The sequence below is a fragment of the Giraffa tippelskirchi genome, chromosome 6 (assembly GCF_054371585.1).
Source record: "Giraffa tippelskirchi isolate mGirTip1 chromosome 6, T2T-mGirTip1v1.2.pri, whole genome shotgun sequence".
Lineage (NCBI taxonomy): Eukaryota > Metazoa > Chordata > Mammalia > Artiodactyla > Giraffidae > Giraffa > Giraffa tippelskirchi.
Genome location: NC_137280.1, coordinates 92,359,909 through 92,386,551, shown reverse-complemented (window position 1 = coordinate 92,386,551; position 26,643 = coordinate 92,359,909). Strand labels below are relative to the sequence as shown.

The 26,643-nt window shown below is 42.1% G+C and overlaps 2 protein-coding genes and 1 long non-coding RNA gene across 3 annotated transcripts; 2 read left to right on the top strand and 1 right to left on the bottom strand.

The window, feature by feature from the left end:
- Positions 1 to 1,767: 1,767 nt before the first annotated feature.
- Positions 1,768 to 10,698, bottom strand: LOC145509560 (uncharacterized). The gene is made up of 4 exons (XM_081498570.1): positions 4,977 to 10,698; positions 3,450 to 4,526; positions 1,939 to 2,031; positions 1,768 to 1,840 (listed from the first exon to the last, which is right to left on the bottom strand). Exons 1-3 carry the CDS (start codon positions 5,099 to 5,101, stop codon positions 1,941 to 1,943), a joined length of 1,293 nt encoding a protein of 430 aa, XP_081354696.1. The 5' UTR covers positions 5,102 to 10,698; the 3' UTR covers positions 1,768 to 1,840; positions 1,939 to 1,940.
- Positions 3,850 to 22,965, top strand: LOC145509564 (uncharacterized). The gene is made up of 2 exons (XR_014056203.1): positions 3,850 to 6,447; positions 22,682 to 22,965. It is a non-coding gene; the product is annotated as an uncharacterized LOC145509564 (long non-coding RNA).
- Positions 22,966 to 23,741: 776 nt separating this feature from the next.
- On the top strand, positions 23,742 to 26,228 carry LOC145510859 (vomeronasal type-2 receptor 116-like). The gene is given in 4 exon segments (XM_081503034.1): positions 23,742 to 23,886; positions 25,327 to 25,755; positions 25,758 to 25,846; positions 25,848 to 26,228. Coding segments are annotated over 4 exon segments (1,044 nt in total).
- Positions 26,229 to 26,643: the final 415 nt, after the last annotated feature.

Here is a 26,643-nt window from a genome sequence, read left to right as displayed (position 1 = left end):
TCTGCAGGAGGGCATGGCTACTCCCTCCAGTATTGTGTTAACTAAAATCACCGTGGTAATCATTTCATGATATAGATGTCACATACACTTCAAACATATACAGTAGCAGCAATTTTAAACTTTAAAAATTACCTGGAATAATAGAATTGTATAACTCTTCCATCAAAAGAAAACTGTATATAGTACTGTATGTCAATGATATCTCATGAAATTAGAAAAAAAACTGTTAAAAAGATAAAAATTAAAAGTGCAAAAGAGTATAAGTGAAAGAAGACAAACCACAAGTACTTTTTTCCTTTAGAATTATTTTATTAAGTCATAAATGTACAACGGCTTCATATAATTCTACATGTTAAAATTTAAGGAATAATGTTATTAATATATTTCATTACAGCATACTTCTAATAGCTTTTCAAAAACTGAGAAAAATCTTGCAAAAGATTTTTTAAAATGTAACAAGGAAATGTTAACAATTTACAAACATTTAACAAAATTTTAATGTTAAACAAAATTTAACATTACCAAAGAAGTGACACTTCTACACTCTGACAAAGATCACTAGAAAAAAACAATTAAGCTAAGAAACTGCCTCAAAGGCATTTCCCATACAGTTTTTCCTCTGCAGGAAGGCAATGTTCTTAAATAATTCAATTCATTCACAAATGGCTCTCTGCACCTGCTCTGGTGTCTTCAGCCACATCACTGCATGTTTATTCATAACCTGAAGCTGCCCAGTTACCTCTGGGCTCTCATCCTCTGCTATTTAGACAGTGAAGCCCGGGGCAAACAGGAAGAAGCTCAGTTTCGGCTTCGCCCTCTCAACCCCCACATTCCCCACTGCCTCCTGGACCAGAGTTTCCTTAACCATATTGAGCCCTCAAGTTCCAGCTACCAAAGTTTCCATTCCTCATCCACGGTAATTAGATTGCTGCTGATAATTTCCAAAGTCATTGTTAGTTCCACTTCCACAATTTCCTCCTCCATAGTTGCCATGACCACCTCTGCAGCCCCAATAATGGTTGCCAGATGTGGGACTTTCACTATCAGACTCTCTGTCTCTCCCTTCTCCAGCCCCATGATAAGCACTGCTAAATCTAGGACCATTTCCATATGCATCAGATCCTCCCCAGAAGTTACTTTCTCATCCTGATGCTAGTCCCAAATCGCTACCACCACCAGGATAAACCCCCAAACCAAAGGGGCCTCCTCCTCCACTTCTAGAACCTTGGACTTGCTGCATTTCCCATGTTAACAAAGCCTTTGCGACTTCTGCATGATGACCACTGATGGTATGGTTTTTCGGCAACACAGTCTTGTCCACAGAATCAAGGTCATCAAAAGTCACAAATCCAAAGCCTCTTTTCTTGCCAGACTGCCTATCAGTAATGATCTCAATGGTACCATTTTTCCATATTTCTCAAAGTAATCTCTAAGATGATGTTCCTCAGAATCTTGTTGAATACCAACAAACAGCTTCTTCACTGTCCAAAGGACACCCCGCTGTCCAGATGCTGCTCTTGGGACACATGTTTAGGTTCAAGCACTCTGCCGTCAATGGAATGGGGTCCAGTGGACATTTCATCCACCTCAGTCATGGATGAAAAGGTGACAAAACTGCACTGTCTTGATCTTTGGCTGGAAGGATCCCTCAGGACCACACAGTCTGTAAGTTCTCCACACTGCTGGTAACCGTTCCTCAGGCTTTCTTCTGTGGTTTCAATGTTCAAAACACCAATAAAGAGTTTATTAATTTGTTCAGCTTCTCTCTTTTGCCTCTTCAAAGCAACTGATTTCTCAGTTTTCTCCATCAGACTGGGTGCTTCAGTCAGATTTCCTATAGCTGAGGGAGATGAGAGAGATTTCAGAGATGAAGAGATGAATGCAGACTGGACATGTCCCAGCCCTGTGGTAAGAACCTGTGCTGCCCCAGGAAAATACCTCTAGGAGTACTTCCACCGTGACCCAGCGATGCTGCCATGGCCTCTCAGCTCCTGCCGCTCTTGAATCAATCCTGAGTACTTTTCCATCGTCCTGCAAAACATTATTTGAACAGAGGGAGCTTTCCAGACCCAGTCATCAAATATTGCATTTTCTCTTTTAGTTTTCCAATTGTGAACTGTATGTGTATTATCATCTCTTCATTTTATGTTAATTCTCTCACTAAGTTGGATACCCAATGAAAGAGTAATGTGGACCTTAGTGATTTACATTGGCATATATACTTGCTCACTTTGCCCTTAGAAGGGGCTCAAGACATATTTTGTTGAAAAAAGTATTTGAACTCCAAATATACTTTCTAAAGTTTTCTCAGAAAGTCACTCAACTTCAGTTATACAATCTTATCACCTCTTTGGTGGGAGAATGCAGTCAATTGTCACTAGGGTTTCACATCCTTTCTCTCTTAATCTATTTAAGACTTTAATCATAAAAATCTACCTAAAATGCAAACCTAATCAGTGCACGGTTTCTTTTGAAATCCATCATTTCTGTCTCAGAGGGTGTTTTTAGAGGGAGAAAATAAAAATATCTTAATCCTGTTGCCCTGCCATAATTACTAACGCCACCCCTTTCAACACCCAATATTTCTCAGTTTGGAACAAAAATCACTTGATCTTCATGTTTACAGAGCACCTATTACATGCCAAGTTGTGGACTAAGATCCATAATTCAGAATTTCACTGAGCAAAGTCATCGCCCCAATTTATCTGAATCCTGACAAAAAAAATTTTTTTAAACTCTAATCCTTGGTTCATCCAAAGCAATTACTTTACACAACAAAGAACAACCACAACATTATCTAAAAAGTTACAAAGTTACAAAACCCAAAACAGAAAATGAATAGTCCTGACTGTACAATAAAAGCCAAAAAAACAATATACACATTGCTAAGGTAACCAGCAGGACCATGAACAGCAACACAACTACCCTGGGTAGGGGTGGTTCTGTGATGACCCAGCAGAGCTGGCTTGAAACTTAACAATTTCAGAGAAAGGAAGGGTGTGTGTGTGTGTGTGTGTGTGTGTGTGTGTGTGTACTTATCAATTTCAGAGAAAGGGAGGGTGTGTGTGTCACATACATAACACAGGGTACCTGACCCTAGAGGTCTGAAGAGGACCCAAGCAGGGGTGCAGGGCCAGGCTAACAGGGATGCCATCATGATGGGCTCTGCCGGCGGATAGGTTAGGGCAGGACCAGGCACCGCATCAGCCCAGGTCGTCTGGGACATGGAAAAATGTGCTCCCAGGCCGGGGCTGTCCGTCCGCCTGAAGCCCCCTGCTCATCATCCCTGCTGGCCTTGCCAATTGCATGACTCCCAGGAACTATAGAAACTTGGAAGTTTTCCAGCCGGAACACTGGAGGGCATCTTTACAAGCACAACCCCAAACCAGCAACACCCCTGCAGCTGGAGCTCCAATTGCTCGGGGACACTTGTCAACTGCTGCCCTCACCTTCGGCAGGAGCTGGAGCCGCTCCAGTAGCGGGGATGGCGGGGGGAGCGGGGTCGCCGGCGCTCGCGGTACCTGCCCCAAGGGGAACGCGACCTGCTCCTCCTCAGCCTGCGCCACGTGGGGGGCGGTGGCAGCATTCTCCGGGGAGGGCTCAGTCGCCTGGGCGGTGGCTGGGGCCAGGAGGCCAGCACGGCTGTGGCCGTGATCTGCCGGCCGTCGATTTGCCCTCCGTCCATGTACTTGAGCGCCTTCGCAGCCTCTCCCGGATTCTCGAACTCCACGTAGGCGTGGCCTTGAGGCGGATGCGCGCGCACCCTTTCTCTGCGCAGGTCGACCGCTCTAACTCTCCCGAAGGTGGAGAATATCTCCCGGATGTGCTCCCTGGTCACCTTCCGGGTGAGCCTCGCGACGTGCACTTTGGTGGACTTAGGGGCGGGGCTGCGCCCTCTCCTTTCCTTCTCGTCTTGTCCCGGTGGTTTGGGTTTGGAACTGGACCGCCGCCTGTGGTCTCGGGGGCGCCAAGGCCTCGGAGAGCCGGAGGAGCTGCTGGAGCTGGAACTGCGGGACCCACTGGAGCGTCCCGAGCGGCCAGATGCTGAGGGCGAGCTGGAGCCGCGGCTGGAGCCCGCGCGGGACCGAGCCCCCGAGCTGCTGCTACCGCCCGAGGCCCTGCGCCGCTTCCGAGCTTTATCCCTTCCGCGGTCCTTCTCGCCGGACTGCTGGGTAGCGCCTGTATCTTTACAGCGATCCGCGGACTGCTCGTCAGAGCGCTCTTTGCGTGGGATGGAAGACGGAGTCATCTCGCCTCCGCGCTCCTCAGCCTCAGGAGAGAAAGGGGTTAATAGATTAAAGGCTGTTTCCCACAGTGTGAAGTACAGTAGAGTGTTGTGATTATCAATAAGGCCATCACAGAGGCAGAGAAAGAGGGAGATATGGAGGAAGAGATGTAAGAAGAAAGAAAAAATAATGACAGTTATTGATGAAGATATTGGGGAAGGGCAACCCTGTAGCTCAAACGGTAAAGAATCTGTCTGCAATGCAGGAGACCGGGTTCGATCCCTTGGTCGGGAAGATCCTCTGGAGAAGGGAATGGCAATCCACTCCAGTATTCTTGCCTGGAGAATCCCATAGACAGAGGAGCCTGGCGGGCCACAGTCTATGGGGTCGCAAAGAGTCGGACACAACTGAGCGACCAGCCATAATCGTTTAACTTGATGACACATATGGATCAGAGAGCTGAATTTTTTAAAAAACATTTTATTGTTTACTAAATATTCCCGGAAATACAAGAGCCAGTGATGTACTAGCTTATTTTATCCCAACATCAAAGCACGTTCCAGGTTTTTTTAGACAGCATTAAATGTACAAATTGAGCTTCCCTGGTGACTCAAACAGTAAAGAATCTGCCTGCAGTGCAGTAGACATCTCCTGCGTGCTAAGTCGCTTCAGTGGTGTCCAACTCTTTGCAACCCTATGGACTGTAGCCCGCCAGGCTCCTCTGTCCATGAATTTTCCAGGCAAGACTACTGGAGTGGATTGTCATGCCACACCCTAGGGGATCTTCCGGACCCAGGGATTGAACCGGTGTCTCTTAAGCCTCCTACATTGGCAGGCGGGTTCTCTACCACTACCACCTGGGAAGCAGTAGACATTAAGCAAAGAATTATAGGAACATCAAAATACACAAAGGTAATGGATTAATTTGGAAGAGAAATGAGATTAAGTTAGACATAGCTTCAGAGGATATCTCAAGTAGAGAAATCAAACAGTGGGAAAAAAGTAAAGTAGGACACTGTAAAATAACTTTTAAAAGTCACCTTGACCTTGCTGTAAGTGATATAGGCAAGTCACAGTCATAATCCTTAGCCCAAGTCCTTGCATCTCCCCTCCTTGTCACCAGGGCCCATGGATGTCCATTCTTTACTGTCTTCCTAGCAGCTCATGGCCACCACAGGGGAAAATAAACCACGAAGGGCAGACCCTGTGCTGATGTATCAGATAGATGGCCTGGAACATTCTCTCTTCTTCCAGCTTACAAATGGGACAGTCTAGTCTTTGTAGCTCAGCTACTTCAGAAAGCAATCTTATTTCATGGGAGCACTGCCTTCTCAGCCCACATTATAACCACTATTAATAGGAAGAAAAAGAAATCTGAAACTCAATATCGCAAAATCTGGGGCAGTATGAACCCATTCTTGCTATGGGGTCATCCTAGGCCTCTGCCTATAGTAAGGACCCTCCTGTCAAGTCGCAGAAAGCTTCTCCACCCAACCAGGGACAAGCTAGACCAGTGGTTCTCAGAGTACATCCTTAGACTGTGAGCAGGTGGACCAGTGATTCTCAGAGTGTATCCCTAGAGCAGCAACAGCACCTGGGAACTTACTAGAAATGGAGAGTCTCAGGCCTCACTCCTAGATGTGATGAATCAGAAACTCTGGGATGGAGCAGCAATCAGAGAGCTGAATTTAAAAAGAAAGAAAAGTGAAAACCAAGAAAAATAAACTTGTGGGTAAAACATTTTCCAGAGAGAACTATTTAAACAGAGCCCAGGCAAATACTACCTCTACTTCATAGTGATTTTGTTTAAAAAAAAATCTGGCTAATTATCCCAAGAAAGCTTCATACACAAACCTATACAAAACCTTGAATATTTCTTAATACATCAAAGAAATAACTTTCAGTAAGGTAACATTTTAAGAGCTACTATTTGCTTAATTAAAAAGATTGTACAAAAGGCAAAAGTAGATAGATGGACATCAATATGGATTCCACACTCACCAGGAGAGACTGGCTTGGAAATCTGGTCAATGCAGGTTCCCCCAGTTCTAAGAGCTGTCCACTGACCACTCCTGAGGTGCAGACAGCCAGTGTCTCAATGGAAAGTCTGACTTCTGCCTCTGCCTCTCCTTTTGTAGGGGAAGAAGGTGGACAACCCAATCAGTGGACAACCCAATTAGTGGACAACCCAATCTAGAGGACACGCCCTCTCAGATCCAAGGTATTGGAGACATTCCTAAATCTGTGCCCACAAACACAAGAATTGAGGCAGATACTATTGTAAACGAAAAAACTAAGAGTTCAGACAAATACTACTTCTATGTCATAGTGATCTTGTTTGTTTGTTTTTTTTTTTAAATCTGGCTAGTTATCCCAAGAAAGCTTCATACACAAACCTATACAAAACCTTGAACATTTCTTAATACTAACACCAAAGAAATAACTTGCAATAAGGTAACTTTTCATTTTAAAAGCTGCTGCTGCTGCTGCTAAGTCGCTTCTGTCGTGTCTGACTCTGTGCGACCCCATAGATGGCAGCCCACCAGGCTCTGCCGTCCCTGGGATCCTCCAGGCAAGAATACTGGAGTGGGTTGCCATTTTAAAAGCTACTGTTGGCTAAAACAAAGAGATTTTAGAAAAAGCAAATGTAGATGTATACTGTTTTGCCATCAGTGTCGACTCCATGCTCACCAGATAAGGCCAGCTTGGAAATCTGGTCTAGGCAGGTTCCCCCAATTTCAAGAGCTGTCCTCTGACCACTCCTGAGATGCATTCAGCCTGTGGCTCACTGGAAAGCACTGACTTCTGTCTCTGATTTTCCTTTAATAGGGTAAGAGAGTGGACAATCCAATCAGGGGATAACCCAATCTCCAGAGAACACACTTTCTTTCAGATCCAAGGCGTTGAATAGATTCTTAAATCTATGCACAGAAACACAAGAATTTGAGATGACTGACACTATCAGATACTACTGTAGATTAAAGAAACTCAACACTTTGGGCCTGGTTAGGTATTTGCAGTCCCTACCAACACTGTAATGTTTTCTTTCCCTCAGCTGGGATACATTCTACAAAAATAAGAGTGGAGTTTCTTTCTGCACTTCATAGTAGCTTTAGAAGGACCGGGATTCCAGGTCTGCTTTACAACTCACAACCTGCGTTAGCAACAGTGTAGATCTTCGTTTCCCTAAGAGACTACTGTGCCTGGAATTTCTTTACTATACCTTGTAACAAACACCAATCTACCTAAAGCACCAAAGTAGATGCAGAGAGTCATTTTGTGAATCCATCAGATTATTTTAGAATATTACCTTACTGTGAGGGCTTCCCAGGTGGTGCAGTAGTAAAGAATCCACTGTCTCCTGTCAGTGCAGGAGACACAAAACTTGAGGGTTCTATCCCTGGGTTGGGAAGATCCCCTGGAGAAAGAAATGGCAACCCACTCCAGTATTCCTGCTAGAAAATTCCGTGGACAGAGGAGCCTGGCAGACTACAGTCCATGGGATCTGAAAGAGTTGGACATGACTGAGTGTGTGGTGTGCACACGTGTGCACACACATGCATGCACACACACATACACATATTCTGAACTTACTGACTGGATATGCAGGAAAAGAGAAAGGACAGAACCAGAGATAACGCTGTGGTTTCCAGCTCAAGTGGCTGAGCAGATGAAGTGCCTTTTAAAGGAAAGAGGAAGTCAGGAGAGGTGGCAAGTACAATCTTAAGCAATTGGGGTGGGGGTGGGAGTTAGGGCCCAACCCCTCCACAGAGTTGAGAATGTGGGGATAACTCCATAGTCGGCATCCATGGTTCCACAACTGCACATTCAAACAACTGTTATTGAGTCCAAACTTGATCTGCTGGCCACCAAACAGGCCAGTTAATGGAGAAACTAGGTGCTGCAGCAAGGAGCACAACTTTATTCGGAAAACTAGTGACCGAGAAAAGGAAAGATATTCCCATCTGAATGCAGAGTTCCAAAGAATAGCAAGGAGAGATAAGAAAGCCTTCCTCAGCGATCAATGCAAAGAAATAGAGGAAAACAACAGAATGGGAAAGACTAGAGATCTCTTCAAGAAAATTAGAGATACAAAAGGAACATTTCATGCAAAGATGGGCTCGATAAAGGACAGAAATGGTATGGACCTAACAGAAGCAGAAGATATTAAGAAGAGGTGGCAAGAATACACAGAAGAACTGTACAAAAAAGGTCTTCACAACCCAGATAATCACGATGGTGTGATCACTCACCTAGAGCCAGACATCCTGGAATGTGAAGTCAAGTGGGCCTTAGAAAGCATCACTATGAACAAAGCTAGTGGAGGTGATGGAATTCCAGTTGAGCTATTTCAAATCCTGAAAGATGATGCTGTGAAAGTGCTGCACTCGATATGCCAGCAAATTTGGAAAACTCAGCAGTGGCCACAGGACTGGAAAAGGTCAGTTTTCATTCCAACCCCAAAGAAAGGCAATGCTAAAGAATGCTCAAACTACCGCACAATTGCACTCATCTCACATGCTAGTAAAGTAATGCTCAAAATTCTCCAAGCCAGGCTTCAGCAATACGTGAACTGTGAACTTCCAGATGTTCAAGCTGGCTTTAGAAAAGGCAGAGGAACCAGAGATCAAACTGCCAATATCTGCTGGATCATCGAAAAAGCAAGAGAGTTCCAGAAAAACATCTATTTCTGCTTTATTGACTATGCCAAAGCCTTTGACTGTGTGGATCACAATAAACTGTGGAAAATTCTTAAAGAGATGGGAATACCAGACCATCTGACCTGTCTCTTGAGAAACCTGTATGCAGGTCACAAAGCAACAGTTAGAACGGGACATGGAACAACAGACTGGTTCCAAATAGGAAAAGGAGTATGTCAAGGCTGTATATTGTCACCCTGCTTATTTAACTTATATGCAGAGTACATCATGAGAAACGCTGGGCTGGAAGAAACACAAGCTGGAATCAAGATTGCCAGGAGAAATATCAATAACCTCAGATATGCAGATGACACCACCCTTATGGCAGAAAGTGAAGAAGAACTAAAGAGCCTCTTGATGAAAGTGAAAGAGGAGAGTGAAAAAGTTGACTTAAAGCTCAACGTTCAGAAAACTAAGATCATGGCATCTGGTCCCATCACTTCATGGGAAATAGATGGGGAAACAGTGGAAACAGTGTCAGACTTTATTTTTTGGGGCTCCAAAATCACTGCTGATGGTGATTGCAGCCATGAAATTAAAAGACGCTTACTCCTTGGAAGGAAGGTTATGACCAACCTAGATAGCATATTTAAAAGCAGAAACATTACCTTGCCAACAAAAGTCCGTCTAGTCAAGGCTATGGTTTTTCCAGTGGTCATGTATGGATGTGAGAGTTGGACAGTGAAGAAAGCTGAGCACCGCAGAATTGATGCTTTTGAACTGTGGTGTTGGAGAAGACTCTTGAGAGTCCCTTGGACCGGAAGGAGATCCAACCAGTCCATCCTAAAGGAGATCAATCCTGGGTGTTCATTGGAAGGACTGATGTTGAAGCTGAAACTCCAATACTTTGGCCACCTCATGCGAAGAGTTTACTCATTGGAAAAGACCCTAATGCTGGGTAGGATTGGGGGCAGGAGGAGAAGGGGATGACAGAGGATGAGATGGTTGGATGGCATCACTGACTCGATGGACATGGGTTTGGGTAGACTCCGGGAGTTGGTGATGGACAGAGAGGCCTGGCATGCTGCAATTCATGGAGTCGCAAAGAGTCGGACACGACTGAGCGACTGAACTGAGTGACCGAGAAGACGGAGGACTAATGTCTCAAAGTGACCATCTTATCTGGGTCTGAATGACAAGTTCTTTTATAGAACAGAGACAGGAGGAGGTGACGAAGCAAAGTAAAACGGCCTTTAATCTTGCAAATATCTTCTGGTATAGTCTCAGGTAGGAGATGTGTTAACTTCTTCCTTCCTGCCATCCACAGGTGGACAGGGCACTGAACTAAGGTACTTTGGATTAATACTCAGGCAGAGAGGTGGAGGCAGGATAAACAGTATCTTTTTAGTGAACAAAAAGGATACAGTTAGAGAACCGTTGCTTCCCATTGCTTTTGTATAAATAATGTCCTTTTAGTAAACAAAAGCAACCAGAAGCAAAGTTAAGGGTTCAAGTAAAAGAAACAGATCCAACATGGAGTTAGTTCTTCCCTGTAACACAACCACAGGTTGTGTAGTACTGTAGTATGCATTTATTTAAAAAAAAAAAATAGGCTTATAAGAGGACTCATACAGTTCAAACTTGCACTGTTCAAGGGTCAGCTACAGAGACTAGGTAATATTATCATTTCTATTTTGGCAGAGTGTTGGTGAAAGTTGCAGAAAACTGGTAGTAGGTATCTTGACTATAGCACAGAATATGACACTAGAGCCAAACAGAAATGTAGGGTTTAAGATGTGATGCCACCAAAATAAAAGAGAGAAGAGAAAGAAGGAGAGTAGCACACCTTTATGTTTAAGAGAAGAGAAGGGACTCAAGGGGTAAAGGAGTTTCACAAGGGAGTGAATTAAGAGCGGCAGATATTATTGAAATGGAAAATGAGGACTGAGAAAACAGCATTTCCTCTGTCCTTGGAATTTTCCAGGGAAGAATACTGGATCAGTTTGCCATTTCGTCCCCCAGGGGGTCTTCCCAACCCAGGGTTTGAATCCTTGTCTCCTGTGTCTCCTGCATTGGCAAAAGGATTCTTTACCACTGTGCCCGCTGGGAAAGCCCCTTTTGAGTTTATACAACCTCCAGAAGAACAGCAACCCAGCCCTGCAAGATATTTCCCCCCAGAGGACACTGACTCTCAGGTCTCCAAAGCCCACTGCACTGTTGTATCAGGCCAGCTGCTTCAGGGTGGCTGGGGGAAGGAAGGACAGTGAATTCCAAAAGTGTTTGCTCATTCACATCTCATTTCCTGTGCAGTGAGTTCCTTTATCAGAAGCAGTGTGGGGGGGACACCAGGACGATAGATAAGACATCTAGGAACACTGCCTGCGGGGAAGGGAAATCTGTGTCCAAGGTGAATGTCTGTCCCCAAAGAAGGAAGCACCGCCCCTTCAATAATCAAATTTGTCCAAATTACCCCTGACAACTCAGGGCTGATCATCCCAGGGATTGGTCTGATCCCGAGGACCCTGTCTTGGATCTCATTATGAATGAAAAATGCCCACCTCACCTTCCCTTGCTTCTTTACTCAATGTAATTTGTTGAAACGTCTGTCTCTTCCCCACTAAATGAGCCTATCAGTCTTATTGAAGTTCACCTGACCATATATTGGAGGGAGTTTGTTGTTTCTTTGTTGTTGTTGTTCTTTTACCAGGGCTCTAGGCTTTATTTCAATTTTATGTACTCTAGTACCACACTGTTTAATTACTTTGGTGTAACGCTTTAGGGTGTTTTGGGATCAGGAGGTTTCATACCTTCAACTTTGATCTGCTCTTTCAGGATTCTTTTGGTTATGCAGGGAGCCTGAGCTTTCAAAACAAATGGTAGGATACATTTTTCTATTTCCACAAAAATGTCTTTGGAAGTTCAGTAAAGATTGCATTAAGTCTGTAGATCACTTTGTGTAGTATTGACATTCTAATGTATTAAGTCTTCCAATCAATAAAGTGGTATGTCTTCCTATTTATTTCTATGTCCTTTAATTTATTTCAGCAGTACTTTATAGTTTGGGAAATAAAATCTTTTGCCTCACTCACTGCTTGTATTTATTCCTAAAATTTATTCCTTTTTGAATTGTTTGTGCTTACTGTATATAAAAATAATAATTTTGTGTTTATTTTTTAGATATTTTTTAAATTTTATGTTTTTGGGGGTTTTTTTTTGCTTTGCCATGTTGCATGTGGGATCTTAGTTCCCAGACCGGGGACCAGAGTTCGAACCCAGGACACCTGCTTTGGGAGCTCGGAGTCTTGGCCACTTAACCAGCAGGGAGGTCCCTTGTGTGTTGATTTTTCATCCTGCAACTTTGCTGAGTTTATTTTTTGTGTCTAACTGTGTGCATGTGTGTCCCCTGTGTTTGTGCTGTGTCTGAGTGTAATCTAAGCGTTTCTACATATGACACCATTTCACTGTGAACAGGGATCATCTTCCTTCCTCCTTTTTAATGTAACTGTCTTTTCATACGGAGAAGGCAATGGCACCCCACTCCAGTACTCTCGCCTGGAAAATCCCATGGACGGAGGAGACTGGTAGGCTGCAGTCTATGGGACGCGAAGAGTCGGACACGACTGAGCGACTTCACTTTCACTTTTCACTTTCATGCACTGGAGAAGGAAATGGCAACCCACTCCAGTGTTCTTGCCTGGAGAATCCCAGGGACGGGGGAGCCTGGTGGGCTGCTGTCTATGGGGTTGCACAGAGTCGGACACGACTGAAGCGACTTAGCAGCAGCAGCAGCAGCAGCAGTCTTTTCATAACTTTTTCTTGCTTCTTTGTTTAGCAGGGACTTCCTGTGCTAGGTCGACTAGAAGTGGCAAAAGCAGGCATCCCTCTCTGGTTCTTAATCTTATAGTAAATATTTCCAGGCTTTCTTTACCAACTAAGATGACAGCTGCTGATTTTTTGTGTATGGCTTCTATTCTATTGAAATTTCCTTTTATTCTTCTTCTGCTGAGTGTTTTTGTTATGAAGGAGTGTCATAATATTATTAGCTATTGTATTGATTGGTTTTCATACACTGGATCATCCTTTTAGGTCCCAGGAATAAATCTCATTTGTCTGTCGTTCAGAATCCATTTAATGTGTTGCTACATTCAGTTTGCTGCTGCTAAGTCGTTTCAGTCGTGTCTGACTCTGTGCGACCCCATAGACGGCAGCCCACCAGGCTCCTCTGTCCCTGGGATTCTCCAGGCAAGAACACTGGAGTGGGTTGCCATTTCCTTCTCCAGTGCATGAAAGTGAAAAGTGAAAGTGAAGTCGCTCAGTCAGGTCCGACTCTTCGCAACCCATGGACTGCAGCCTACCAGGCTCCTCCGTCCATGGGATTTTCCAGGCAAGAGTACTGGAGTGGGGTACCATTGCCTTCTCTTTCAGTTTGCTAGTGTGTGTTAAACATATTTCTGTAAGTATTCACGAGTATATTCATCTAATAGCGTTCTCTTTTTGTATTGTCTGTTTCTGGATTTTGTAAAAGGGTAATACTGACCTCATGGAATGAGTTAGAGTTCTCTCCTCTTCAGTTTTTTCAGGAAGCATTTTAGAATCAGTATCGTTAAGTAATTTTTTATGTTTGGTAGAAATCAACAGTGAAACCATATGGTACAAGGCTGTGCTTTATAGGACTTTTTAGATTATTGATTCCACGGTCTTACTGGTTATAGGTCTATTCAGATTTTCTACTTCTTCTTGATTCAGGTTTGGGAGGAGCTTTTCCAGAAATGTGTTCATTTTGTCTGGATTATCTAATCTGTTGATGTACAACTGTACATAGTATTTTCTTCAAATCCTTTTTTTCCCTATAAATTCAGCAGTAATGCCCACAAATCCATTTCTTATTTTGAGTAACTGAATCTTCTCTCCTTTTTCACAGTCAGTGTATTTGAAGTTTGTCATTTTTGTGGATCTTTGCAAAGAACAAACTGTTGATTTTCCTTCTTATTTTTCTCTCCTCTCTTTTATTCTGCTGTCCATATAATCTGTATCATTTCATGCTCTGTGATAGATGTGAATTTAGGTTTTATTATATTTCCTAACACTTCATGGTATAAAATTAGGTTGTTAGTAAGATAGATTTCAAATTGTATTTGAGATAAAGAAAGTGGCTTTCTTAATTATATATGCCAAGATCAGTAATTGATGAATACATGTACTTTCTTGCTAAAGCATCAGTTGAAATTATTTTAAAGAGTCCTAAGATGATTTCAGACCAGCTTGTTTCTAACCCTGCCATGTCCCTCAGCGCAGTGGTGACACAAGCACCATGAGCTCTGTGCAGGGACATCAATCATGGACACAGGAGGGCAGAGCCCTCAGTGTCAGGATGGGCTTGTCTCCCCCACACCTCCTTCTCTGCTCCCAAGCCCTGAAGTTTGAGAGTCACAGACTATGATGCAATCACAGAGGGAAGGGGAAAACCATGTTTATGCTCATTGTTTTTCACTAGGATGGAGGGAGGCAGGTGCAGAGCCCCAGGACAGGAGCCTCCCCAGAGGTCCTCCACGGGAGTGACATGAAGCAGTAAGAAGAAGGGGAAGTCAGGCTGCTGGCGTCACGTGGACACTGAGGGTGAGGTCTCAGCACTGTGACTCCCTTATACACACCTGCTTTCTGATTCTACCTGTGCCCTGGTCTAGCACACCAGCCTGGCACACACCCTGCAGTTTTCACAGGCTGAGAGACAGAGCAGCAGCGGCACATGCTGTGCTCATGTGAGGGGAAGTTTTCCTTTCTGAGATCAGAGCCTACAGACTCTCTCCTGAGCCAGCTTCTTCCCAGCTCAGTTTAGACACAGGGTTTTGTCTTCCTGTTGTGCAGACCCTGCCATGTCCTTTCTGATTTGTCTTTTCCTCCTCCTGCATTTCTTACACACTGTATGTGAGCTGTATTATGGACATTGTTTGCAATTCCAGAAGCCACGAGTCTATAGAGATGGGGACCTAGTGATGGGTGGATTTTTTCCTCTTTATGAGTTGTACCAGGAATCAGACACATTTCAGCTCTCTTTTGTGGGCAGCCAAAAACAAGAGGTGAACAATAGGTAAATAAGTTCTTGTTTACATGTGCACATGGGTGTGTGTGTGCACATTTAATCCCACTGAGAAGATGCTAAGGTGTGCGCAGAAATTGCAGAATTGTAGGCTGACACACCCTCACTGGTGCTTTCTACATGGCGCTAGTGGTAAAGAATCCACCTGCCAAAGCAGGCGATCCAAGAGATGAGTGTTTGATCCCTGGGTCAGGAAGATCCTTTGGAGTAGGAAATGGCAATCCACTCCAGTATTCTTGTCTGGAGAATTCCATGAACAGAGGAGCCTTGTAGCTATAGTCTATGGAGATGCAGTCGGATATGACTGAGCAACGAGGCTCAGATTCTCATTGTTTTGATCTTCTTTATCTCTTTTCTACCTTAAATTTTTTCTCCCCACTCCCTTCAAGACAGAGGAGAGAGTTAGATAATTTTTGTGTCAGTTCCATGAGCCTATTCTCAATGATCATTCCCCAGAGGCCTCAAAACTAGTGAACCTGCTGGGACTTCACCCTCTGCTGTTGTCAGACCCTCCAACTGAGGCACACCATCCCTTGAGTCATTGATCCCCTGGTCTGAGGTCACACTTAGGAGAAAGTGGTGCAGTCTGGCCGCTCACTGCTGACAGGGACATTGCTGAAGTGTGCACCCCTGGAGATGTCCCTAAGTTCCTTAAATCCACAACCCTTAAACATTGTGACCCACTGGACATCAGTCATCATTTAACCCTAAAAGGAATGAGATATTCAGCCCGTTATTCTGGAGGCCAAACAAGAAAAGGGGATAACATTTCAGACCAGATTAATGCCCTTCATTTTTTATCCATTGCACTAATTTCTCCAGGAAAAAATGAGAACACTGCCTTAAAATCTGGACTTTATCCAACTGTGAAGCAGAAATGTTTCTGGTTTCGTTCCAATAATGATACCTAACAAGGGATTTCCCTCAAACCACCTGTGTGCTGTTCATGCTTTTTTGGTTGAAAGAATCGCTAGTGCCTCTGAAACATTTAACAACATGTCCAGGCTTCCCTCATAGCTCAGTTGGTAGAGAATCCGCATGCAATGCAGGAGACCCCACTTCAATTTCTAGGTTGGGAAGATCCCCTGGAGAAGGGATTGGCTACCCACTCCAGTATTCTTGGGCTTCCCTTGTGGCTCAGAAGCCAAAGAATCCACCCGCAATGCGGGAGACCTGGGTTTGATACCTGGCTTTGGGAAGATTCTCCTGGAGGAGAGAAAGGCTACCCACTCCAGTATTCTGGCCTGGAGAATTCCAGGGTCTCAAAGAGTCTGAGTGAGTTTCATTTTCACTTTGTATGTCCTTGGAAGAGTAAAGGGATGTGTAGGAACTCCACACTTTGTTTCCATGAGTTGTTTCTATCTGTACTAATTCCTTCTGGAATTTTAAATCTATAGTCATTTTGGCAGGTGCTCTTGCACTGGAGGGCTACTGACCTCTGGGGTTAGAATTTCAGTCTCTCCAGAGTTTTATCTGTGTGAGGACCTTTGTGTGTCCAACCTTGGTCCGTTCCAGCTGTCTCATTTCATGCTTTGTTTCCTCTTGGTTTCCTTCCATAACTTTAAAAGTAAGACATGGAATATTTTATGGAAATTATTTCAGGCACATACATTGTCTAGTTTGGCGAAAGCTACGGATCACTTGCCTTCTACCAGAGTTAGCGTGTCAGAAAGTGACTATCAGGGATGAAGTAGACCCTCTGATCCCAGGCACCGTGAGGGGAAAGAGGGAACCTGTTTTCTCCTTGAGGCCAGTGTTGAGGGTAGGGCAGTGGGAGTCTTATTAATGTCAAAGGCTGGAGGTGAAACTTTGTTCCCTTCTTTCTGTACTGGAAGCCAGAGAAATTTCTGGCCATCTTCATTTTGGACAGAAAAGCTGAAGGGATTATGTGATTGTCAAATTCTGAAATTATTTCTAAAAGTCTCTGGGTTAGTCCATGATTATATATGGTCAACTTCATTCTGTAAACAGATTTTCATACCTAACAGTGTATCATGAATGTAATTTAAGTGAATGTATACCTACATGATTATTGAATGGCTACAGAAATCATGTCATATGGATATGGCAACACTTTAGCCATTGTGATTAATGTTATATGACAATAGACGTGTGATAACTAATCCTTCTTAACAAGCTTGGGCATTTCTCTTATTGAGGTAATTGTAAAACTGCTGGGTCAAAACACAGGCACATTCATATAGCTCTTGGTGTGTGTGGTGTGTGGTCAAGGACCTGCTGGGAAACTAGCACTTCACAACCGGCCAGCAGAGGGCAGGCTCATCCTTTTTCTGTGTTGTGCAGTGCTTAGTCACTCAGTCCTGTCCCACTCTTTGTGACCCCTTGGACTGTAGCCCGCCAGGCTCCTCTGTCCATGAGATTCTCCAGGCAAGAATACTGAAATGAGTTGCAATGTGCTTCTCCAGGAGATCTTCCCAACCCAGGGATGGAACCCTTTTCCCACATTTTTACAAACTGAATATTCTGTTTCAACTTGGCTTCCTCAGTGACTCAGTGGTAAAGAGTCGGCCTGTAATGCAGGGGACTTGGAGATGTGGGTTCGTTCCTGGGTCAAGAAGACCCCTTGGAGAAGGAAATGGCATCCCACTCCAATATTCTCACCTGGAAATTTCCATTGCCAGAGGAACCTGGAGGGGTCCAGTCCATGGGGTTGCAAAGAGTCAGACACAACTGAGCATGTGTTCGGCATCAATGAGAGGCACAAATATAAGGCCATTTTTAAATTATTTTAAGAATTATTTCAAGGCCATTATTTTAATGTGCACATCTTTACTAATTAGAGTCACAGTATTGTTACCTATTGTTTTAGGACATTCTACCTATTTTTAAAGGTGTTTGTATGGTCATAGCCTTTATCTTCAATGATATTTCTACAGAGTATTATTCTGTTGCTAATTTATTCTTTTTTTTTTTCACAAAAACTATTTTTGTGCTATGCTGGGTCTTCGTCCCGGTGTGTGGGCTTTCTTAGCTCCCAGACCAGGGATTGAACCCATGTTCCCTGAATTGGAAAGTAAATAATTCCATTATTTGCATAACAATTACCTGAGTCCACTGTGGTATGTTTGACCGTCATTTATTCTCAGTCTGTTTTGACATTTAATCCTGTGTTGGTGTGGAGAATTCAGAAAGCATGAATTCCTCAGACTTTGCAGTTAATTTTTTTAAATTTTTCCACTTTTGCTTTACTTTTCATCTAACTCCAGGATTTATGTGTATCCATCTATACTGAATTTTTAAAAATAAATGCAATGCTTTATGGAGATATAATTCACATAAAAAATTCAGCCAAATGTAAGTGTACAGTTCAGTGATTTTTGCACACTCACAGAGGTGTGAAATCCTAACTCCTATCTAATCTTAGAATATTTGTGTCACCCGAAAATGCAATTTCATGCTCATCATTAATTTCTTTCCATTTTCATCTGCTCTCAACACACATAGATAATCTACTGTCTCTTTAGATTTTCCAATTCTGGAAGTTTCATATAAACCGGATTATGTAAAATGTGACCTTTTGTGAATGGCTTCTTTCACTTATTTTCTTTATTAATTATCTGTCTGGATGATCTATTCACTGTTGAAAATGGGATATTAATGTCCCCTATTGTTATTGAATTGTTGTCTATTTCATTCCCTTATGATCTGTTAGTATTTGCTTAATACTTAATGCTTCCATGAAGTAGGATGTTAAGTAGTGAGTTTTTCATACATGTGCTTTATCAAGTTGAGGGAATTCCCTCTATTCCTAGTTTGCTGAGGTTATGTTAGGAATAGATGTTAGGTTATTTGCTCTACATTGTTTGCAGTTACATGACTTTTTAAAATTGAAGTACAGTGATTGACAATATTGTGTTATTTTCAGGTGCACAGCCTAGTGATTGTGCTGCTCTGTGGATAGTATGGGCATTTTAACACTATTAACTCTTCCAGTCAAGAGTATGGGAAATCTTTCCATTTCTTTAAATCATCTTTGGTTTCCACGATCAGTGTTTTGTAGTTTTCAGCATTCAGGTCTTTCATCTCTTAAGTTTATTCCAACTATTTGTGTGTGTGTGTGATTTTATTTTGTTTAAGTTTTTTTTATTTTTTTAAATTTATTTCTAATTGAAGAATAATTGCTTTACAATATTGTGTTGGTTTCTGCCATACATCAACATGAATCAGCCATAGGTACACATGGCCCCTCCCTCTTGAACCTCCCTCCCACCTCCCATCCTATCTTAACACCCCTCTAGGTTGTCACAGAGCACTGGTTTGAGCTCTCTGAGTGATAGAGCAAATTCCCACTGGCTATTTATGTATATGTTTCCCTGCTACTCTCTTTGTTCGTTCCATTCACTGGTTCCCCTGCTGTATCCGCAAGTCTCTTCTCCATGTCTGCATCTCAATTGCTGCCCTGCAAATGAATTCATCAGCACCATCTTTCTAGATTCCATGTAAATGGGATGTATTTTTTTTTACTTTGTCTTTCTGATACTTCATTATTAGCATAAACAAATGCAACAGATTTCTGCATATTAATATTGTATCTTGCACTCTTGCTGAATTCATTTATTAGTTCTAAGGATTTTTGTGTGGAGGGTTTATGGCTCTGCATAGTGTATCATGTCATCTCCAAATAGACAGTTTTATCTCTTCCCTTACAATTTGGATACATTTTAGTTCTCCAAAGGATAAATGGATAAGCAATGAAGCAAGATTCAGTCATTAAAAGAAAAGAATTATGGGTATACATACAAACTTTAAAAACATTATGCTAAGTGAAAGAAACCAGACACAAAAGGGGAAATATTATACAGTTTCTTCCATAAAAAATGCCAGGAACAGGCAGATCTATAGACAGAATGTAGATTAATGACTGGCAGGGATTGTGTTTAGGGAGAAATGGGGAGTGACTGCTTAACTTCCACGGGTTTTTTGCGATGATGAAAATATTCTGGCACTAGAGAGTGCTGATGACTGTACAACATTTCATATGTCCTAAAACCCACTCAGTTGTCCCCTTTGAAATGGTAAGTTGTATGTTACATGAATTGTACCTCAAAAATTAAAGCATTCACTATTTCCCACAACAAAGTGACAAAAGCTCCTGTGGTTCAAGGATTAAGAGCCTAAATCAACAATTCCATTAATGCTCTATGAGTCGTAGATTTTAATTTTCTTCCATAGTGAGCATGTTTCACCTACTGTCATCAGACAGTCATCAGTTCAGTCAGTTCAGTCACTCAGTCGTGTCTGACTCTGCAGCCCCATGGACTGCAGCACACTAGGCTTCCCTGTCCTTCACCATCTCCTGGAGCTTTTTGAAACTCTTGTCCATCAGGTTGGTGATGCCATGCAGCCATCTCATCCTCTGTCATCCCCTTTTCCTCCTGCCTTCAATCTTTCCCAGCATCAGGGTCTTTTCCAATGAGTCTGTTCTTCACATCAGGTGGCTAAAGTATTGGAATTTCATTTTCAGCATCAGTCCTTCCAATGAATATTCAGGACTGATTTCCTTTAGGATTGAGTGGTTTGATCCCCTTGCAGTCCAGGGGACTCTCAAGAGTCTTCTCCAACACCACAGTTCAAAAGCATCAAAGATGACAAACACTGCTTTCAGAACTGAACAGCATTTTGAATGGCAACTTGGCCAATTAGCTTAGAATTCAACCTCTTGTCTAGCCGGGTCCCATGTGTTGTGTGTGTTATTCACTCAGTCATGTCCCGCTCTTTGCAACCCCATGGACTATAGCCTGCCAGGCTCTTCTGTCCATGGGATTCTCCAGGCAAGAATACTGAAGTGGGTTGCCATTCCCTTCTCCAGGGGATCTTCCCTACCCAGGGATTGAACCGTGGTCTCCTGTAGTGTAGACAGATTCTTTACTGTCTGAGCCACCATGGAATCCAGTCAGACAGTCATATTCTTGATCAAAAACATCCAAGTGCAGGATGAGGAAAAAAAAAATCCATGTTGTACCTTTTTGAGAATACAGGCATTTCCTTCCAGGAGCCACAAGCAAATTTGATGGGCCAGGTTTACCAAAACTTATAACAAAGGCAATGCTTTGAACAGTGTCTTGACTGCATTCAATTCCTTCTCTCCTTGTTTTCAGGATGAGAGGAAAAGTTCATGTCACTAGAGTCCAAGAGATGATAAACACCCAAACAAAACTCAGCTTCTGCCAACAAGGAAGCTTGAGTTTGGGGAGGTGGGAAAGTGCTTACTTTGTAAGTATAGCCCTTCCACCTCTAATTTGAATACACTTTCCATTTCCCAATCTTTCTTCTCCTCTAGCTTCACTCATTCCTGTATAAAATTCAATTTAGAAACAGTGCTGGGGAGCACATGTTCTTGGATGAGAAAAGAAGCCATGATGTGCAGTATGATATCATGAATGCTGTGAGTTTTCCAGGTGGTCTTGGGCTGCTAATTAAAGTGGGAGAGTTTGGCTGCAATAGTCTATATGATCAAGGCTTGGTGATCGAGGAACAGATGATGATAGAATGGCCTGTTGGATTTAAAGAGTTATGAGATCTTTTCAAGATGAGATATACACATTGTAAAACTATCAGAGGGAGTCCTCATATGATATTATGTGTGCACTCATTAAGTCAGCACTAAACTCATCCTTTGATTGCAAAATCTTAATTGCATACTATGTAGTCTACAGGTGTTCTGAACCAATGTCTAGCAGGAGCAGATTTGTATAGGTGACCATTATTTCTTCTTCCAGTTTTATTGAGATAGAAATGGCATACAGCACCATATTTTAAGGGGTACAGCATAATAATTTAAGTTATATACATCATGAAATTTTTACCTCCGTAAGGTTAGTGAACATCCATCATCTCATGTAGATACATAATCAAAGAAAAAGAATTTTTTTCCTTGTGATGAGAACATTTAGGATTTACTCTTTTAACAACTTTCATGTATAACAGTGTTAATTTTTTTGTTGTGCTGTACAGTACATCCCTAGGACTTAGTTTTCTTGTAACTAGAAGTTTGTATCTTTTAAGGGCCTTCACCCAATTGCACCCCTCAACCTGCCACTGGTAACCACAAATCTGAACTCTTATGAGTTTGTTTTTGAATATTTGGCTTATCATACTATGTTACTTTCCCTTTTTTAGTTCTTGTTACATAACATCATGATTCTTTCTATACATTTGAAAATGGTCACCACTATAGTTTTTATATATCACCATACAAAGATATTACAGAGCTGTTGACTATATTCCTCACACTGTACATCTCATATCCATGACATTTATTTTGCAACTGGAAGTTTGTACCTTCTAACCTTCCCCACCCATTTCTGTTTTTCTCCCAGCTTCTTCCCCTCTAGCAACCACCTTTTTGTTTCCTGTAACTGTGAGTCTGGTTTGTTTGTTTTGATGGTCATTTATTCGTTTGTTAAACATACATGTGAAATCATGCAGTTGTTGTCTTTTTCTGTCTGAGTTATTACATTTAGCATAATACCTCTTAGGTCCTCATGTTGCCACAAATGTTAAGATTTCATTCTTTATTAGGATAGAATAATATTTCAGTGTGTGTGTGTAAGTTTTGGATATGAAATATGAAATATCTCATATTTCATATCCAAAACTTACTTGAGTTTATCTAAACAGAAGTAGGACCTGTACCATATATTAATAAGGTTCTGGATATCCAATATGTCCACTACCTTTATTCATTTCATTTGAAGATGGGAGGAGAAGGGGACGACAGAGGATGAGATGGTTGGATGGCATCACTGACTATCAAGTTTGAGTCAGCTCCAGGAGTTGGTGATGGACAGGGAAGCCTGGCGTGCTGCAGTCCATGGGGTCACAAAGAGTTGGACACGACTGAGCAACTGAACTGAACTGATCATCAATCTTCATTCTACTTCGTTACCCAAAATATTAACTACAGTTTCCTTTAATTTTTGCACAGATGAAAAATCCCTGGTACTTTTTTGTTTGATTTATAAAATAGTAATCCTTTGTACCTTTAGTATGTTGCTAATTTTCTGACAAGCCAGTGCCAAAGCTGAGTCTGGACCCCAGAAGTGGGTTAGTAAAAATTTGTGCTTTGTAACACGCATTCATAGTCAACTCTTCCTGGCTGACACTTTATATATACACATAAAAATTTTTTTAATTTATTAATTGAAGGACAATTGTTTTACAGTATAGGTTGGTTTCTGCCAAACATCAACATGAGTCAGGCATTGGTATATATATGTCCCCTCCCTCTTCAACCTTCTCCCCCTCCCACCCCTCTAGGTCTTTTCAGAGCCCCAGTTTGAGTTCCCTGAGTCATACAGCAAATTCCCATTGGCTATCTGTTTTACATTACACTTACTTTTTAAAGATAGTTTTCATAGTGTATCTACTTCTCACATGAATAGGTTCTCTTACCTGCAACCCAGCCAAGTGTGAAAACATCTTCTGTCTATAAAATCTCAATATCATGACCACATAGATATTTGCATGGATAGAATTTGGAATGAAGTGGTTATATAAGAGAAAAACAAGATATGGTGCCAGGAATGTATGAAATAAAAGAAATAATTTTGTAAAAATTTGGTTGTCTCTGTTAATAGTTAAGAAGAAAGAAAGAAGTGAATAACCCTAGGGTCCCACACGTAGATGTGTAGTTAATATCACAAGGTAGGGGCTGGTAGGAGACAGAGAGATGTACAAGATGAAATAGCCTTTCTTCTCCTGGGAGAACTGCAAATTTCCTGTGTTAGCAGCTATGAACATGCAAAACTGTGACCAATGATTCCCAATTTTTTCTTTCAGATATCAAAATCTGTGCGTAGCCAGAGCTACAGCTCAGGATTCAGAAAAATTCTACAAGGAAGGCCAGTGTGCTGCTTTACTTGTGTTTTTTGTCCAGAGAGACATATTTCCAACCACACAGGTGTAAAAATTTAATCACCCAATGATAACTTCATCACTTTCCCCTTTCTCCTTAAAAAGGAGACCAAGGGCATAGGCAGGGTCATTGTGCACCAGCTTCTCAATTCATGCATTTATTCATTATTGGATCTACACATTTTATTGTGGTAAATATATATAAATTTTACCATTTTAATCAGTCTTATGTGTAGAAGTCAGTGCTACTAAGTACATTTTAATGGTTGTGCAATCATTTCTACTATCCATGTACAGAAATTTATCATTATTAAACTCTATAGACATTAAAAAGTAACTCCTTCCTGGAAGTCCCTTGTGAGCATTCTTCCACCTCCTTTGTCTATGAACTTGTTTATTCCTTGGCACCGCATGTGAGTAGAACCATACAATACTTGTCTTCTGGGGTATGGCTTATTTCACTTCCCATAACATTTTCAAGATTCATCCACTTTGCAGCATGTGTTAGACAATTTCATTGTTTTTAAAGGTTGAGTAGTGCTTCATTGCATATAGATACCACCTTTTATCATTTCATTTGTCCTTCACTGGACATTTGGGCTGCTTCCCCCCTTTAGGTTATTGTTAACACTGATAAGAATAGTGTACAAATATCTACTTAAGGCACTGCCTTCGTATCTTTTGGGTATATATCAATATTTAGAAGGGGGATATCTTATTCTTATGGTAATGTTATGTGTAATTTTTTGAGAAACTGACATACTGCTTTTCACTTCACTATACCATTGTATACTCCTTCCAGTAATGTACAAAGATTCCAATTATTTAACATCCTTAGTGACATTTGTTATTTTAACTATTATTTTGTAAAAGAATAGCCATCCTAGGGGTATAAAGTGGTTATCTCATGATTTAGTTTGCATTTTGTAACGCATATTGGTTTTGAGCATAATTTCATGTATTTAATAACCATTTGTATATCTTCTTTGGAGACATGTCCACACACGTCCTTTGTTCATAGTTTAAATTGGGTTGTATTTTTGTTGTGTGCGTTTGTAGGAGTACTGGATTGATTCCATATATTAATCCCCTATCAAATGAAGATGTACAAATATTTTCTCTTTTGTTCCACTGTGCCTTCACTTTCTTGACACTTACCTTGATACACAAAAGACTTTAATTTGGATAAAACCAAACTTAGCATCTTTAAATTTATTACTTTACTCATGTACTGGGGAGAGTAAAGAGTTAGGAAGAATCAGTGCCTTTGTTAACTGAACCACAAATGAGCACACCCATTTCCACCACGTTTCATTTATTCATTAGTAAATGTTTTTATTCCTGAAAGCATTGTCCCTTGGTGTTAACTTGGTTTGTTTGAAGGTAACCTCAGAGGGGATGAATATACACATCACAGAAATGGTGACAATATTCAAATGTGATAAAAATGAATCATGAAAATGAAATGCTGAGTCTTTCTCCCCAGGTGCACAGCATTGTGTCCAGTGCCCAGACCAAGAGTACCCAAACAGGAAGAGAAATCGCTGCCTCTCCAAAGTCCTGACCTTTGTGGCTTTAGAGGATTCTCTGGGGATGTCACTGGTCTGCACAGCTCTTTGCTTCTGTGTCCTCATGGCTGTGGTTTTGTGGGTCTTTGTGAAGCACCAAAACACCCCCAGAGTCAAGGCCAATAACCAGGCTCTCAACCATGTCCTGCTCATCTCCCTCCTCCTGTGTTTCCTCTGCTCCTTACTCTTCATCAATCATCCCCACACAGCCACTTGCATTCTCCAACAGATCACATTTGAAGCTGTGTTCACTGTGGCTGTGGCCACTGTTTTAGCCAAAACCCTGGCTGTGATCCTGGCATTCATGGGCAGGAAACCAGGAAGAACCATGAGGTGCTTGTTGGTAACAGGGCCTATTATGTCTTTCCCATGTGCCCCCTGATCCAAGGGATCATCTGTGGAGTCTGGCTGGGGACCTATCCCCCTTTCCTTGAGATGGGACACTCACTCTGAGCCCAAGGAGCTCCTCATCATGTGCAACAAGGGCTCGGTCACTGCCTTCTACTGTGTCCGGGGCTACCTGGGCTCCTTAGCCCTGGGAACCTTATCCTTGGCTTTCCTGGCCAGGAACATGCCTTACACCTTCAGTGAAGCCAATTTCCTGACCTTCAGCATGCTGGTGCTCCTCAGTGTCTGGGTCAACTTCCTCCCTGTCTGCCACAGAACCAAGGGCAAAGTCATGGTGGCCGTGGAGATCGTCTCCATCTTGGCCTCCAGTGCTGGGCTCCTAGGCTGCATCTTTGCCCCAAAGTGCTACATTACTCTCCTAAGACTTGAGAAGAACTCTCTGAAAAGTTCAAAGTATCAAACAGATTCTTAGAGAAATCTGCATTCAGGTTTTATCTCATAGTAAGTTGCAATTACACTTGGCTTTTGAACAGTATACCGATAGATACTTTTTATTCATTTCAATAATAGAAAGCAGTAAGTTGCTATTATACTTGGTTTTTGAGCAGTATACCAGATAGATAATTCTTATTCATTCCAATAATAGAAAGCACCAGAATTGCTTTACATCAGAATCTATTTCGCAGAGGATCTGTTTTCTCAAGAGTCTCAGTCATTTACAGTTACAGATAGATGTTCTATCTCAGATTAATGGCTCCTCAAAGCTCCTGCTACTGAATCTAGCCGGGTCCTCCATCATTAAGTATACAGTAACTACATCCTTATTGTTTCCTCCATTCCTGTATCCAGAAAGTTCATCTTATCTGTAAAAACATTTCAGACCACCC

Bases quoted from the DNA above. Each gene is read 5' to 3' on its own strand.
- LOC145509560 (XM_081498570.1), bottom strand. From the start codon at position 5,101: ATGTCTACTGCTTCCCAGGTGGTAGTGGTAGAGAACCCGCCTGCCAAT. The intron at 4,527-4,976 runs GTAGTCTTGCCT...TCCCTTCTCCAG, and splicing joins TGGCATGACAATCCACTCCA to AGGATCTTCCCGACCAAGGG. The intron at 2,032-3,449 runs GTGAGGGCAGCA...AATGTTTTGCAG, and splicing joins GGCTCCAGCTCCTGCCGAAG to GACGATGGAAAAGTACTCAG.